Consider the following 16,775-nt stretch of genomic DNA (forward strand, 5'->3'; position numbering starts at 1 on the left):
ATCTATCACATCGAAACATCTCACACTGAAGTTTTTCACTGTGAAATTTATCACACCAATATCTATCACACCGTTATCTCTCACACCAATTTTTCTCACACTCATATCTCTAACACTGAAATCTCTCACACTGAAATCTTTCACACTGCAATCTCTCTAACACTGATATCTCTGACACTGATGTACCGCACACCGATATCTGTCACACAGATACCTCCCACACCGATATCTATCACAGCGATATATCTGACACTGATGTCTCTCACAACAATATCTTCCACACCAATAGTTATAACACCAAAATTTCTTACACTGATATCTCTCACACCGATATCTCTAACAACAATACCTCTCACACCAATATCTGTCACATCTAAATCTCTTGCAGCAATATTTCTCACACTGAAATCTCTCACAACGATATCTCTCACAAAGATATCTACCACATCGAAATCTCTCACACCGAAATCTCTCACACCGATATACCCCACACTGATATCGCTTGCTCTGATATCTCTCACACTGAAATCTCTCACACAGATATCTCTCACACACATATCTATCACACAGATATCCATCACACTGATATCTCACACACTGATATCTATCACAACGATATCTATTACACCGATATCTATTACACCGATATCTCTCACACCGATAGCTCTCAGAATGATATCTCTCCCACTAAAATCTCTCAAACCAATATTTCTCATACTGATATCTATCACACCGATATCTCTAAAAACAATACCTCCCACACCAATATCTATCGCATTGAAATCTCTTGCAGCAATATCTCTCACACTGCAATCTCTCACAACGATATCTCCCACACTGAAATCTCTCATACCGAAATCTCTAACAATGATATTTCCAACATCGAAATCTCTCATACTGAAATCTCTCATACCGAAATCTCTCACAGTGATATCTCCAACATCAAAATCTCTCACATTGAAATCAATCACACTGAAATCTCTCACACCAAAATCTCTCACACTGATATCTAACACACTGAAATCTCTCACACTGATATCTCTCACACCGATATCTCTTGCACTGATATCTCTCACTCTGAATTCTCTCACACTGATATCTCTCACAATGCTATCTCTCACACTGATATCTAACTCACACCGATATCTGACACCGATATCTACCCTCACACCGATATCTAACCTCACACCGATATCTGACACCAATATCTAACCTCACACCGATATCTGACACCGATATCTAACCTCACACTGATATCTGACACTGATATCTAACCTCACACCGATATCTGACACCGATATCTAACCTCACACTGATATCTGACACCAATATCTAACCTTACACCGATATCTGACATCGATATCTAACCCCATACCGATATCTGACACCGATATCTACCCTCACACCGATATCTACCCTCACACCGATATCTACCCTCACACCGATATCTGACACCGATATCTACCCTCACACCGATATCTGACACCGATGTCTAACCTCACACCGATATCTGACACCGATATCTAATCTTACACCACTATCTAACCTCACCCCGATATCTGACACCGATATGTATCCTCACACCGATATCTTACACCGATATCTAACTCACACTGATATCTGACACCGATATCTAACCTCACACCGATATCTAACCTCACACCAATATCTGACACCGATATCTAACCTCACACCGATATCTGACACCGATATCTAATCTCACACCAATATCTGACACCGATGTCTAACCTCACACCAATATCTGACACCGATATCTAACCTCACACCAATATCTGACACCGATATCTAACGTCACACCGATATCTGACACCGATATCTAACCTCACACTGATATCTGACACTGATATCTAACCTCACATCGATATCTGACACCGATATCTAATGCATTATCTGCACTGAGATGTCACCTTACTTTTAAAAACCGTAAGTTATCTCAGGAATGTGACTGGAAAGTTGTTCTGGGAGTTATACATTAATGTACCGGTTCGTGTAATCCATTCTAAAAGATGGAAGAGTTAACAGGAATCTAGGTTTGTTCAATGTGTTGTTTCAGTTGCATGACACTGAGATTTTTTGCTATAAATTCTGTGTCTTTTGATTGTGGACCACAGGTTGCTAATGAAGGAGCAGCGCTCCAAAAGCTAGTGCTTCCAAATACACCTGTAGACCATAACCTGGTGTTGTGTGATTTGTAAGGACTTACACCTTGCAGTGATCATTGATTGAAGTTCTGGATCACTTGATGCAGCCTCACCCTGCTATTTAGGACCTTCACTTAGAATTGAGGGTCTTCTTGCTCCACATCCCATAATATGCTGTTTGTATTATCTACAGGATGGAAGATTGCAACCTGGAGACCAACTGGTGTCCATTAACAAGGAGTCCCTGATTGCTGTTACAGAGGAGGAGGCCAAGAGCATTCTGACCAGACTGAAGCTAAGGTGAGGATTGCAGTAGGACAGACAGCTTGGCCATGTGGTAATGGTCATAGAGCACACGTAAACACTGAGCGTTTACTTTGACGTATGTGGACCTTACAGTACAAGGAGAGTCTATTCAGTCCAACTGGTTCATGCTACAAACAAGCATCCTCTGACTTGACTTCATCTCACCCTGTCTAAAGTTCCAGCTAATCTTTCCTTCCTTGTGGATCTTCCTGTCTTTTAACAAAAAAAAAGTAAGTACTGTTTTCCTTAAATTATTCCTTGTAGGTAGCGAATTCTATATTTTCGCTGCTGTCCAGCTCTGCCTGTAACATGCTGAAAGAGATTTCTCCTGGATTCCCTCCCGGGCTTGTTCATGATGATATCAAACCTCTGCCCATGTCCGAATTTGTACCTCTTCCCCAGGCACCCCAGTGCTGAGTAAACTACACTGACTCTTAGTTAAGCAGTATTTTAAATTTGAAAACTCTCATTATTGTTTTAAATCCTGTCCCACTCCCAGCTCCATCTCTGTGTAATCTCTTCCAGCCCCCCCTGTCCTTGAGATCTCGCCCAATTCTGTTCTGAAGGGCTCCCCTTGGTTTACTGCTCACCCCTCAGTGGCCATGCTGCTTGGTTGCCTGAGCCCCAGACTCTGGAATTGTTTGTTCTCCCGCTTTCTCTAACACTTTTGTTTTTGACTTAAGCTTCTGGTCAATTAATCTAATATCTCCTTCTGAGGCTCGCTATCAAATCTTGTTTAAATACACCCCTGAAGCGCTGAAGGATGTTTTGCAGATGGGTACCTGGGTGCAATGTAGAGGCGAGTGGGAGCTGTTGGAAGAGCAGCCACCCGATCCTGTTGTTTCTCTTTTACTCCTTCAACATTCCCTTTTGTATATTTTCCCATTTCAAATCTGTACCTGATTGACATTTAGGTAATGCCTCAAGAAATGCCGATATTTCGGAATGGAAGGCAGTACTGTAATCAGAGAGATATAAAACATTTTCATAGTGCCAAAGATTTTCATGTCTCTGCTTCAGATCCGAGGGAACGGTGGAGATTGCTTTTGTGCGCAAGAGCCCTCAGCCCAGCTCTGCCTGTAACATGCCGGGTCCCAGGGCCCAGGTGATACCCTCGTCCCCCGCCAGCGCTGGAAATGCAGAGTCCAGCTTACAGTCAGCCCCAGCCAGTCTCCTCCCAGTGATGCAGTCGGGACTACAGCCCGAAACCGACAACACTGCTGCAGCCAAAACCCATCAGGTAAGGAGCATGGCATTGGGAGGGTGCAGACAGTGCAGGGGGTGACCAAAGCACAGCAAGGGTGCAGTCAGTGCAGGGGGTGACGAGGGCACAGGGAGGGTACAGACAGTACAGGGGGTGACCAGGGCACAGCGAGTGTACAGTCAGTGCAGGGGGTGACGAGGGCACAGGGAGGATACGGGTAGTACAGGGGATGGCCAGGGCACAGGGAGGGTACAGACAGTGCAGGGGGTGACCAGGGCACAGGGAGGATACAGACAGTACAGGGGATGACCAGGGCACAGGGAGGGGACAGACAGTACAGGGGGTGACCAGGGCACAGGGAGGGGACAGACAGTACAGGGGATGACTAAGGCACAGGGAGGGTACAGTCAGTACAGGGGGTGACCAGGGCACAGGGAGGGTACAGTCAATGCAGAGAGTGACCAGGGCAGAGGGAGGGTACAGTCAGTGAGGCGGGTGACCAGGGCATGGGGTGGGTACAGGAGGTGACGAGGGGAGAGGGACAGTCCAGTCGGTGCTGGAATGCAGTTTGTTTGTGAAGGTGTTGATGACGGAGTTGGAGGATGGAGCCTGGGACTGAGTGTTGCCCATTACAGTGCAGCAGAAGGAAACTGATCAGCATGTTTTATACTTGCTTTACTTGCACAGGGCAAGTCAGGAAGTAAGAAGACCAGTCAGTCGTCTGAGCTGTCACCAGTCAACAGTTCACCGCATCCCGTCTGTGCAGGTAAAGGCTGCTGGCCTAACCAACATTCCCAGGGCAACAGATTGTGTGCTCACAACGCAATGCTATCCCTTCCTTCCCCAGACTTCCCATTCTTCCCCAAAATGTTAGCTTTGATTGAATGGGCATGTCCTGGTCTCAAGGAGCTGGACTAATCAAATCCAGGGAATTACCTGCCAATTAATCAACTCTGAATCATTAACCAAGTCTCAGTAAGTGGACAGCAACAGTGCTGCAGCAATACCCTGGCTCGATGCTGCTGTCTTTGTGTCCCCCCAGGGCCATTCCAGCAGGGCCTTTTTTCAAACACTAAGGACAGAGTGGAATTGCAGTGATGAATTGAGAGGGTCTGCCCTTGGCATCAAGGCAGCATTTGACTGATTACAAACTCCGAGCAAAATTGAAGTGGGAATGGAATATCAGTGATGGGGTGGAAGGGTGGGAATGTTGGGGGGTTGCAGTTGTTCTGGGTGTAGGTTTGCTCACTGGGTTGGAAGATTCGTTTTCAGACGTTTTGTCACCATACTAGGTAACATCATCAGTGAGCCTCCGGATGAAGCACTGATGTTATGGCCTGCTTTCTGTTCACATGTTTCAGCTTCCTTGGGTTGGTGACATCATTTCCTGTGGTGATGTTATTTCCCGTGGTGATGTCATTGCCTATTCTTTATCTCATTTGGTAAATGGGGTCTAACTCGATGTGTTTGTTGATAGAGTTCCAGTTGGAATGCCATACTTCTAGGAATTCCCATGCGTGTCTTTGTTTGGTTTGTCCTAGCATGGATGTGTTGTCCCAGTTGAAGTGGTGTCCTTCCTCATCTGTATGTGAGTGTATTAGTGAGAGAGGGTCATGCTGTTTTGTGGTTAGTTAGTGTCCATGTATCCTGGTGGCTAGTTTTCTGCCAGTCTGTCCAATGTAGTGTTTGTTCCAGTCCTCAAACAGTATTTTGTAAATGCCATTAGTTTTGCTTGTGGTCTGAATAGGGTCTTTCAAGTTTATGAGCTGCTGTTTTAGTGTGTTGGTGGGTTTGTGGGCTACCATGATGCCAAGGGGTCTGAGTAGTCTGGCAGTCATTGCTGCGATGTCTTTGATTTAGGGGAGAGTGGCCAGGGTTTCTGGATGTGTTTTGTCTGCTTGTTTGGGTTTGTTGCTGAGAAATCGGCAGACTGTGTTCGTTGGGTACCACTAACACCAGCACTTCACCAGAGGCTCACTGATGATGTTACCTAGTATGGTGACAAAACATCTGAAATGAACCTTCCAGCCCAGTGAGCAAACTTACACTCAGAACCTCGACCTAAGCTACAAATCGTTTCAAAAAGGGTTGCAGTTGTGACTATGAGTGCAAGCTGTCCAGTATTTGGAATCATAATTAGCAGAAAGTAACCTGATTGTCACTGTAGATGCCAGTGTAAGTGTGATTGTAAATGGGAGGTTCACCCATTGCACTCCATTCAGCAACGTTTGTGCCTGCTCGGATATTCAAGCAGGCCTGAGGATGTCCATTAAATGCTCCCCTTCTCAGCATTCTCCTGGCTTTCCACTCAAACTGTTGTCCTCTTGCTCAAATGGTAATAGAAGTCACTGCACTATTTTGAAGAAGGACATTGGTGTTATCCCCCAGGTCCTAAAGCCAATAATTATTGCTCAATCAGCTCACCAGGACAGGATTTCTGGTCATTGTCATGTTACTGTTTGTGGGATCATGCTGTGTGAAGGTTGGTCGCTGTATTTCTTACACTGCTGTACCTGGCTTTTGGAGTGTATTCATTCATTCACTCATTTCTTCTCTACCTAACCCCGTGCTGTCCCTGTCCTGGGAGTGTTTGATGGGGGACAGTGTAGAGGGACCTTTACTCTGTATTTAAACCTGAACTGTCCCTGTCCTGGGAGTGTTCGATGGGGACAGCGTAAAGGGAGCTTTACTCTGTATCTAACCCCGTGCTGTCCCTGTCCCTGGGAGTGTTTGATGGGGACAGTGTAGAGGGAGCTTTACTCTGTATCTAACCCTGTGCTGTCCCTGTCCTGGGAGGGTTTGATGGGGGGGACAGTGTAGAGGGAACTTTACTCTGTATCTAACCCCGTGCTGTCCCTGTCCTGGGAGGGTTTGATGGGGACAGTGTGGATGCTGACTGTTTTGAAATGTTTGATACTTTTTCAGTCTGCTCCCCATTGGGCTTCGTGCAGTTTTTCTGCGCCTGTCAGTTTTGAAACCTTTCTGTTTAAGAATCCCCACTTTGAATGTGATGAATGCAAACATTTTGAATGTAAAGACCATCATCACTTATTGAAAATCAGCGTCATCACCAAAGCAAAATACTAACCATCTGAATATAATCTGGCTATGACAGGCAGTGCCTGGGCTGCTCAGCTGTGAAAGGAAAGAAAGGAAATGCTTTTCTCTTTGCTGTAAAGAGTTGAATAAATGAACTAATTCAATGCTTTTGAATGAGGTATGTACAATTACTGCAGTACATCACAACAAAGGAACTGCTCGCACAGATTCCCTTTTGTCAGGATTGCTACGATCAATAGATTGTGCAGCCTTCAGGTAATGAGAACCCTTCCATGTCTCGCAGTGTAATGAGTTGCCTTAGTAACTGTGTTTTCAGGTCAAAAGTGGGAGTGAGAAATGCGGAGGCGTCCCTCCCCCACCTAGCCCCATCCGTTTGGTTCGGTGTAGCCCGGCATGTGTATGTACCCACCATCTGTCAGCAGCTTCATCCTCTCAGTTAGTATAAACCAGGGAGAGGGGGAGAAGTGGGAAAAGCTCTCAGCGGAGATTAGAATTATAGGTTTAAGCATCCAGCAAAAGTTTTACAACTTAGTGCTCATGAAATCCACACACAAATAAAGAGCAGGGGTGTCTACCAGTTAGAAGCCTCCATAGGGGTCAGTGCGCTGTGTCCCTGTCAGTGCGCTCCGTCCCTGTCAGTGCGCTGTGTCCCGGTCAGTGCGCTGTGTCCCTGTCAGTGCGCTGTGTCCCGGTCAGTGCGCTGTGTCCCGGTCAGTGCGCTGTGTCCCTGTCAGTGCGCTGTGTCCCGGTCAGTGCGCTGTGTCCCTGTCAGTGCGCTGTGTTCCTGTCAGTGCGCGGTGTCCCTGTCAGTGCGCTGTGTCCCTGTCAGTGCGCTGTGTCCCGGTCAGTGCGCTGTGTCCCTGTCAGTGCGCTCCGTCCCGGTCAGTGCGCTGTGTCCCAGTCAGTGCGCTGTGTCCCTGTCAGTGCGCTGTGTCCCTGTCAGTGCGCTGTGTTCCTGTCAGTGCGCTGTGTCCCGGTCAGTGCGCTGTGTCCCTGTCAGTGCGCAGTGTTCCTGTCAGTGCGCTGTGTCCCTGTCAGTGCGCTGTGTCCCGGTCAGTGCGCTGTGTCCCTGTCAGTGCGCTCCGTCCCTGTCAGTGCGCTGTCCCGGTCAGTGCACTGTCTCCCTGTTAGTGCGTTCCGTCCCTGTCAGTGCACTGTGTCCCGGTCAGTGCACTGTGTCCCGGTCAGTATGCTGTGTCCCTGTCAGTGCGTTCCGTCCCTGTCAGTGCGCCCCGTCCCTGTCAGCGCGTGTGTCCCTGTCAGTGCGCTGTGTTCCAGTCAGTATGCTGTGTCCCTGTCAGTGTGCTCCGTCCCTGTCAGTGCGCTCCGTCCCGGTCAGTGCGTTCCGTCCCGGACAGTGCGCTATGTCCCGGTCAGTGCATTCCGTCCCTGTCAGTGGGTTCCGTCCCTGTCAGTGCGCTCCGTCCCGGTCAGTGCGTTCCGTCCCGGACAGTGCGCTATGTCCCGGTCAGTGCATTCCGTCCCTGTCAGTGGGTTCTGTCCCGGTCAGTGCGCTCCATCCCGGACAGTGCACTATGTCCCGGTCAGTGTGTTCCGTCCCGGTTAATGCGTTCCATCCCGGTCAGTGCGCTGTGTCCCGGTCAGTGCGTTCCATCCCGGTCAGTGCGCTGTATCCCGGTCAGTGCGTTCCATCCCGGTCAGTGCGCTCCGACCCAGTCAGTGCGCTGTGTCCCTGTCAGTGCACTGTGTCCCCGTTAGTGCGTTCCGTCCCTGTCAGTGCACTGTGTCCCGGTCAGTGCGTTCCGTCCCTGTCAGTGCGCTGTGTCTAGGTCAGTGCGCTGTGTCCCGGTCAGTGCGCTGTGTCTAGGTCAGTGCGCTGTGTCCCGGTCAGTGCGCTGTGTCCCTGTCAGTGCGCTGTGTCCCGGTCAGTGCACTGTGTCCCTGTCAGTGCGTTCCCTCCCTGTCAGTGCGCTGTGTCCCTGTCAGTGCGCTTCCTCCCGGTTAGTGCGTTCCATCCCGGTCAGTGCGCTGTGTCCCGGTCAGTGCGCTGTGTCCCTGTCAGTGCGCTCCGTCCCGGTCAGTGCACTGTGTCCCTCTCAGTGCGCTGTGTCCCCGTTAGTGCGTTCCGTCCCTGTCAGTGCACTGTGTCCCGGTCAGTGCGTTCCGTCCCTGTCCGTGCGCTGTGTCCCGGTCAGTGCGCTGTGTCCCTGTCAGTGCACTGTGTCCCGGTCAGTGCACTGTGTCCCTGTTAGTGCGTTCCGTCCCAGTCAGTGGGCTGTGTTCCTGTCAGTGCGCTGTGTCCCAGTCAGTGCGCTCCGTCCCTGTCAGTGCGCTCTGTCCCGGTCAGTGCACTGTGTCCCTGTTAGTGCGTTCCGTCCCAGTCAGTGCGCTCCGTCCCTGTCAGTGCGCTCCGTCCCTGTCAGTGCGCTGTGTCCCAGTCAGTGCGCTCCGTCCCTGTCAGTGCGCTCCGTCCCTGTCAGTGCGCTCCGTCCCGGTCAGTGCGCTGTGTCCCAGTCAGTGCGTTCCGACCCGGACAGTGCGCTACGTCCCGGTCAGTGCGTTCCGTCCCGGTTAATGCGTTCCATCCCGGTCAGTGCGCTGTGTCCCTGTCAGTGCGCTGTGTCCCTGTCAGTGGGCTGTGTCCCTGTCAGTGCGCTCCGTCCCTGTCAGTGCACTCTGTCCCGGTCAGTGCGCTGTGTCCCAGTCAGTGCGTTCCGACCCGGACAGTGCGCTACGTCCCGGTCAGTGTGTTCCGTCCCGGTTAGTGCGTTCCATCCTGGTCAGTGCGCTGTCTCCCGGTCAGTGCGTTCCATCCCGGTCAGTGCGCTCCGACCCAGTCAGTGCGCTGTGTCCCTGTCAGTGCACTGTGTCCCCGTTAGTGCGTTCCGTCCCTGTCAGTGCACTCTGTCCCGGTCAGTGCGCTGTGTCCCTGTCAGTGCGTTCCGACCCGGACAGTGCGCTACGTCCCGGTCAGTGTGTTCCATCCCGGTTAGTGCGTTCCATCCCGGTCAGTGCGCTGTCTCCCGGTCAGTGCGTTCCATCCCGGTCAGTGCGCTCCGACCCAGTCAGTGCGCTGTGTCCCTGTCAGTGCACTGTGTCCCCGTTAGTGCGTTCCGTCCCTGTCAGTGCACTGTGTCCCTGTCAGTGCGCTGTGTCCCGGTCAGTGCGCTGTGTCCCGGTCAGTGCACTGTGTCCCTGTTAGTGCGTTCCCTCCCTGTCAGTGCGCTGTGTCCCTGTCAGTGCGCTCCGTCCCTGTCAGTGCGTTCCGTCCCTGTCAGTGCGCTGTGTCCCGGTCAGTGCGCTGTGTCCCGGTCAGTGCACTGTGTCCCTGTTAGTGCGTTCCCTCCCTGTCAGTGCGCTGTGTCCCAGTCAGTGCGCTGTGTCCCAGTCAGTGCGTTCCGACCCGGACAGTGCGCTACGTCCCGGTCAGTGTGTTCCGTCCCGGTTAGTGCGTTCCATCCCGGTCAGTGCATTCCATCCCGGTCAGTGCGCTCCGACCCAGTCAGTGCGCTGTGTCCCTGTCAGTGCACTGTGTCCCCGTTAGTGCGTTCCGTCCCTGTCAGTGCACTGTGTCCCGGTCAGTGCGTTCCGTCCCTGTCAGTGCGCTGTGTCCCGGTCAGTGCGCTGTGTCCCGGTCAGTGCGCTGTGTCCCTGTCAGTGCGCTGTGTCCCTGTTAGTGCGTTCCCTCCCTGTCAGTGCGCTGTGTCCCGGTCAGTGCGTTGTCCCTGTCAGTGCGCTGTGTCCCCGTTAGTGCGTTCCGTCCCTGTCAGTGCACTGTGTCCCGGTCAGTGCGTTCCGTCCCGGTCAGTGCGCTGTGTCCCGGTCAGTGCGCTGTGTCCCTGTCAGTGCGCTCCGTCCCTGTCAGTGCGCTCTGTCCCGGTCAGTGCGCTGTGTCCCAGTCAGTGCGTTCCGACCCGGACAGTGCGCTACGTCCCGGTCAGTGCGTTCCGTCCCTGTCAGTGGGTTCCGTCCCAGTCAGTGCGCTCCGTCCCGGACAGTGCGCTATGTCCCGGTCAGTGCGCTGTGTCCCTGTCAGTGCGCTGTCCCGGTCAGTGTGCTCCGTCCCTGTCAGTGCGCTGTCCCGGTCAGTGCACTGTCTCCCTGTTAGTGCGTTCCGTCCCTGTCAGTGCACTGTGTCCCGGTCAGTGCACTGTGTCCCGGTCAGTATGCTGTGTCCCTGTCAGTGCGTTCCGTCCCTGTCAGTGCGCCCCGTCCCTGTCAGCGCGTGTGTCCCTGTCAGTGCGCTGTGTTCCAGCCAGTATGCTGTGTCCCTGTCAGTGTGCTCCGTCCCTGTCAGTGCACTCCGTCCCGGTCAGTGCGTTCCGTCCCGGACAGTGCGCTATGTCCCGGTCAGTGCATTCCGTCCCTGTCAATGGGTTCCGTCCCGGTCAGTGCGCTCCGTCCCGGACAGTGCGCTATGTCCCGGTCAGTGTGTTCCATCCCGGTCAGTGCGTTCCGTCCCTGTCAGTGCGCTGTGTCCCGGTCAGTGCGTTCCGTCCCGGTCAGTGCGCTCCGACCCAGTCAGTGCGCTGCGTCCCTGTCAGTGCACTCCGTCCCTATCAGTGCGCTGTGTCCCAGTCAGTGCGCTGTGTCCCTGTCAGTGCGTTCCGTCCCGGTCAGTGCGCTCCGTCCCAGTCAGTGCGCTGTGTCCCTGTCAGTGCGTTCCGTCCCGGTCAGTGCGCTCCGTCCCTGTCAGTGTGCTGTGTCCCTGTCAGTGCGTTCCGTCCCGGTCAGTGCGCTCCGTCCCTGTCAGTGCGCTGTGTCCCAGTCAGTGCGCTGTGTCCCGGTCAGTGCGCTGTGTCCCGGTCAGTGCGCTCCGTCCCTGTCAGTGCGCTCCGTCCCTGTCAGTGCGCTGTATCCCGGTCAGTGCGCTGTGTCCCTGTCAGTGCGCTGTGTCCCAGTCAGTGCGCTCCGTCCCTGTCAGTGTGCTGTATCCCGGTCAGTGCGCTGTGTCCCTGTCAGTGCACTCAGGCCCGGTCAGTGCGCTGCGTCCCTGTCAGTGCACTCTGTCCCAGTCAGTGCGCTGTGTCCCAGTCAGTGCGCAGTGTCCCGGTCAGTGCACTCAGGCCCGGTCAGTGCGCTGCATTCCTGTCAGTGCACTCTGTCCCAGTCAGTGCGCTGTGTCCCAGTCAGTGCGCTGTGTCCCGGTCAGTGTGCTCCATTCCAGTCTGTGCGCTGTGTCCCTGTCAGTACGCTTTGTCCCAGTCAGTGCGCTGTGTCCAGGTCAGTGCGCAGTGTCCCTGTCAGTGCGCTCCGTCCCTGTCAGTGCGCTCCGTCCCTGTCAGTGTGCTCCGGCCCGGTCAGTGCGCTGTGTTCCTGTCAGTGCGCTGTGTCCCTGTCAGTGTGTTACAGTGTGTACTGGTCAGTGTAAGACAGTGTGTCCCGGTCAGTGTGTTACAGTGTGTCCCGGTCAGTGTGTTACAGTGCGTACCGGTCAGTGTATTACAGTGCGTCCCAGTCAGTGTGTCACAGTGCGTACCGGTCAGTGTGTTACAGTGCGTACCGGTCAGTGTGGTACAGTGTGTATCGGTCAGTGTGTTACAGTGCATCCCAGTCAGTGTGTTACAGTGCGTACCGGTCAGTGTGGTACAGTGTGTACCGGTCAGTGTGTTACAGTGTGTCCCAGTCAGTGTGTTACTGTGTGTCCCGGTCAGTGTGTTACAGTGCGTACCGGTCAGTGTGTTACAGTGCGTACCAGTAAGTGTGTTACAGTGCGTACGGGTCAGTATGAGACAGTGTGTACCGGTCAGTGTGAGAAAGTGCATCCAGGTAAGTGTGTTACTGTGTGTCCCGGCCAGTGTATTACAGTGCATTTCGGTCCGTGTGTTACAGTGCGTACTGGTCAGTATGAGACCGTGTGTACCGGTCAGTGTGAGAAAGTGCATTCTGGTAAGTGTGTTACTGTGTGTCCGGGTCAGTGTGGTACAGTGCGTACCAGTCAATGTGAAACTGTGTGTACATGTCAGTGTGTTACAGTGTGTCCGTGTCAGTGCGCTGTGTTCCTGTCAGTGCGCTGTGTTCCAGTCAGTGCCCTCGTCCCTGTCAGTGCGCTCCGTCCCGTTCAGTGTGTTACTGTGTGTCCCGGTCAGTGTATTACAGTGCTTAACGGTCAGTGTGTTACAGTGCGTACCGGTCAGTGTGGTACAGTGCGTACCGGTCAGTGTGTTACAGTGCGTCCCGGTCAGTGTGTTACAGTGCGTCCCAGTCAGTGTGTTACAGTGCGTACCGGTCAGTGTGTTACAGAGCGTCCCAGTCAGTGTGTTACAGTGTGTCCCAGTCAGTGTGTTACTGTGTGTCCCAGTCAGTGTGTTACTGTGTGTCCCGGTCAGTGTGTTACAGTGCGTACCGGTCAGTGTGTTACAGTGCGTACCAGTAAGTGTGTTACAGTGCGTACTGGTCAGTATGAGACAGTGTGTATTGGTCAGTGTGTTACAGTGCGTATCGGTCAGTATGAGACAGTGTGTACTGGTCAGTGTGTTACAGTGCGTACTGGTCAGTATGAGACAGTGTGTACTGGTCAGTGTGTTACAGTGCGTACCAGTAAGTGTGTTACAGTGCGTACCGGTCAGTGTGGTACTGTGCATACCGGTCAATGTGAAACAGTGTGTACCGTTCTGTGTGAGACAGTGAGTACATGTCAGTGTGTTACAGTGTGTCCCGGTCAGTGTGTTACAGTGTGTCCCTGTCGGTGCGCTGTGTTCCTGTCAGTGCGCTGTGTTCCAGTCAGTGCGCTCCGTCCCGTTCAGTGTGTTACAGTGCGTACTGGTCAGTGTGAGACAGTGTGTACATGTCAGTGTGTTACAGTGTGTCCCGGTCAGTGTGTTACAGTGTGTCCCTGTCAGTGCGCTGTGTTCCTGTCAGTGCGCTGTGTTCCAGTCAGTGCGCTCCGTCCCGTTCAGTGTGTTACAGTGCGTACTGGTCAGTGTGAGACAGTGTGTACATGTCAGTGTGTTACAGTGTGTCCCGGTCAATGTGTTACAGTGTGTTCCTGTCAGTGCGCTGTGTTCCTGTCAGTGCGCTGTGTTCCAGTCAGTGCGCTCCGTCCCGGTCAGTGTGAAACTGTGTGTACCGTTCTGTGTGAGACAGTGTGTACATGTCAGTGTGTTACAGTGTGTCCCAGTCAGTGTGTTACAGTGTATCCCGGTCAGTGTGTTACAGTGTGTCCCAGTCAGTGTGGTACAGTGCGTGCCAGTCAGTGTGGTACAGTGCGTACCGGTCAGTGTGTTACAGTGTGTCCCCGTCAGTGTGGTACAGTGCGTCCCCGTCAGTGTGGTACAGTGCGTACCAGTCAGTGTGAAACTGTGTGTACCGTTCTGTGTGAGACAGTGAGTACATGTCAGTGTGTTACAGTGTGTCCCGGTAAGTGTGTTACAGTGTGTCCCTGTCAGTGCGCTGTGTTCCTGTCAGTGCACTGTGTTCCAGTCAGTGCGCTCCGTCCCTGTCAGTGCGCTCCATCCCGTTCAGTGTGTTACAGTGCGTAGCGGTCAGTGTGAGACAGTGTGTACATGTCAGTGTGTTACAGTGTGTACCGGTCAGTGTGAAACAGTGTGTACCGTTCTGTGTGAGACAGTGAGTACATGTCAGTGTGTTACAGCAGTGTGTCCCTGTCAGTGCACTGTGTTGCTGTCAGTGCGCTGTGTTCCAGTCAGTGCGCTCCGTCCCTGTCAGTGCGCTCTGTCCCGTTCAGTGTGTTACAGTGCGTATCGGTCAGTGTGAGACAGTGTGTACATGTCAGTGTGTTACAGTGTGTCCCGGTCAGTGTGGTACAGTGCATACTGGTCAGTGTGTTACAGTGCGTACCGGTCAGTGTGACAAAATGCGTCCCTGTCAGTGTGTTACAGTGTATACCGGTCAGTCTGGTACAGTGCGTTCAGGTCAATGTGAGACAGCGCGTTCCGGTCATTGTGAGACAGTGTGTACTGGTCAGTGTGAGAAAGTGCATCCCGTTAAGTGTGTTACTGTGTGTCCCAGTCAGTGTGTTACAGTGTGTACCGGTCAGTGTGTTACAGTGCGTACTGGTCAGTGTGTTACAGTGCGTACCGGTCAGTGTGGTACAGTGTGTACCGTTCTGTGTGAGACAGTGCGTATGTGTCAGTGTGTTACTGTGCGTACCGGTCAGTGTGTTACAGTGTGTCCCGGTAAGTGTGTTACAGTGTGTCCCTGTCAGTGCGCTGTGTCCCTGTCAGTGCGCTGTGTCCCTGTCAGTGCGCTGTGTTCCTGTCAGTGCGCTGTGTCCCGGTCAGTGCGCTGTGTCCCTGTCAGTGCGCTGTGTCCCGGTCAGTGCGCTGTGTCCCTGTCAGTGCGCAGTGTTCCTGTCAGTGCGCTGTGTCCCTGTCAGTGCGCTGTGTCCCGGTCAGTGCTCTGTGTCCCTGTCAGTGCGCTCCGTCCCTGTCAGTGCGCTGTCCCGGTCAGTGCACTGTCTCCCTGTTAGTGCGTTCCGTCCCTGTCAGTGCACTGTGTCCCGGTCAGTGCACTGTGTCCCGGTCAGTATGCTGTGTCCCTGTCAGTGCGTTCCGTCCCTGTCAGTGCGCCCCGTCCCTGTCAGCGCGTGTGTCCCTGTCAGTGCGCTGTGTTCCAGTCAGTATGCTGTGTCCCTGTCAGTGTGCTCCGTCCCTGTCAGTGCGCTCCGTCCCTGTCAGTGCGCTCCGTCCCGGTCAGTGCGTTCCGTCCCGGACAGTGCGCTATGTCCCGGTCAGTGCATTCCGTCCCTGTCAGTGGGTTCCGTCCCGGTCAGTGCGCTCCATCCCGGACAGTGCACTATGTCCCGGTCAGTGTGTTCCGTCCCGGTTAGTGCGTTCCATCCCGGTCAGTGCGCTGTGTCCCGGTCAGTGCGTTCCATCCCGGTCAGTGCGCTGTATCCCGGTCAGTGCGTTCCATCCCGGTCAGTGCGCTCCGACCCAGTCAGTGCGCTGTGTCCCTGTCAGTGCACTGTGTCCCCGTTAGTGCGTTCCGTCCCTGTCAGTGCACTGTGTCTAGGTCAGTGCGCTGTGTCCCGGTCAGTGCGCTGTGTCTAGGTCAGTGCGCTGTGTCCCGGTCAGTGCGCTGTGTCCCTGTCAGTGCGCTGTGTCCCGGTCAGTGCACTGTGTCCCTGTCAGTGCGTTCCCTCCCTGTCAGTGCGCTGTGTCCCTGTCAGTGCGCTCCGTCCCGGTTAGTGCGTTCCATCCCGGTCAGTGCGCTGTGTCCCGGTCAGTGCGCTGTGTCCCTGTCAGTGCGCTCCGTCCCGGTCAGTGCACTGTGTCCCTCTCAGTGCGCTGTGTCCCCGTTAGTGCGTTCCGTCCCTGTCAGTGCACTGTGTCCCGGTCAGTGCGTTCCGTCCCTGTCAGTGCGCTGTGTCCCGGTCAGTGCGCTGTGTCCCTGTCAGTGCACTGTGTCCCGGTCAGTGCACTGTGTCCCTGTTAGTGCGTTCCGTCCCAGTCAGTGGGCTGTGTTCCTGTCAGTGCGCTCCGTCCCTGTCAGTGCGCTGTGTCCCAGTCAGTGCGCTCCGTCCCTGTCAGTGCGCTCTGTCCCGGTCAGTGCACTGTGTCCCTGTTAGTGCGTTCCGTCCCAGTCAGTGGGCTGTGTTCCTGTCAGTGCGCTCCGTCCCTGTCAGTGCACTCCGTCCCTGTCAGTGCGCTGTGTCCCAGTCAGTGCGCTCCGTCCCTGTCAGTGCGCTCCGTCCCTGTCAGTGCGCTCTGTCCCGGTCAGTGCGCTGTGTCCCAGTCAGTGCGTTCCGACCCGGACAGTGCGCTACGTCCCGGTCAGTGCGTTCCGTCCCGGTTAATGCGTTCCATCCCGGTCAGTGCGCTGTGTCCCTGTCAGTGCGCTGTGTCCCTGTCAGTGGGCTGTGTCCCTGTCAGTGCGCTCCGTCCCTGTCAGTGCACTCTGTCCCGGTCAGTGCGCTGTGTCCCAGTCAGTGCGTTCCGACCCGGACAGTGCGCTACGTCCCGGTCAGTGTGTTCCGTCCCGGTTAGTGCGTTCCATCCCGGTCAGTGCGCTGTCTCCCGGTCAGTGCGTTCCTTCCCGGTCAGTGCGCTCCGACCCAGTCAGTGCGCTGTGTCCCTGTCAGTGCACTGTGTCCCCGTTAGTGCGTTCCGTCCCTGTCA

General features: G+C 53.9%; 1 protein-coding gene across 2 annotated transcripts in view; it reads left to right on the forward strand.

Annotated features, from left to right (window-relative positions):
- stxbp4 (syntaxin binding protein 4) overlaps window positions 1-16,775 on the forward strand; it is a 271,436-nt gene that overhangs the window by 108,636 nt on the left and 146,025 nt on the right. For both annotated transcript variants that reach the window (XM_060844429.1, XM_060844430.1), the window contains 3 exons: window positions 2,356-2,462; window positions 3,489-3,708; window positions 4,360-4,438. In XM_060844429.1, coding sequence (XP_060700412.1) covers window positions 2,356-2,462; window positions 3,489-3,708; window positions 4,360-4,438 — 406 coding nt within the window. The remainder of the gene's footprint in view (window positions 1-2,355; window positions 2,463-3,488; window positions 3,709-4,359; window positions 4,439-16,775) is intronic.

The sequence above is a fragment of the Hemiscyllium ocellatum genome, chromosome 25, assembly GCF_020745735.1.
Source record: "Hemiscyllium ocellatum isolate sHemOce1 chromosome 25, sHemOce1.pat.X.cur, whole genome shotgun sequence".
Taxonomy (NCBI): Eukaryota; Metazoa; Chordata; class Chondrichthyes; order Orectolobiformes; family Hemiscylliidae; genus Hemiscyllium; species Hemiscyllium ocellatum.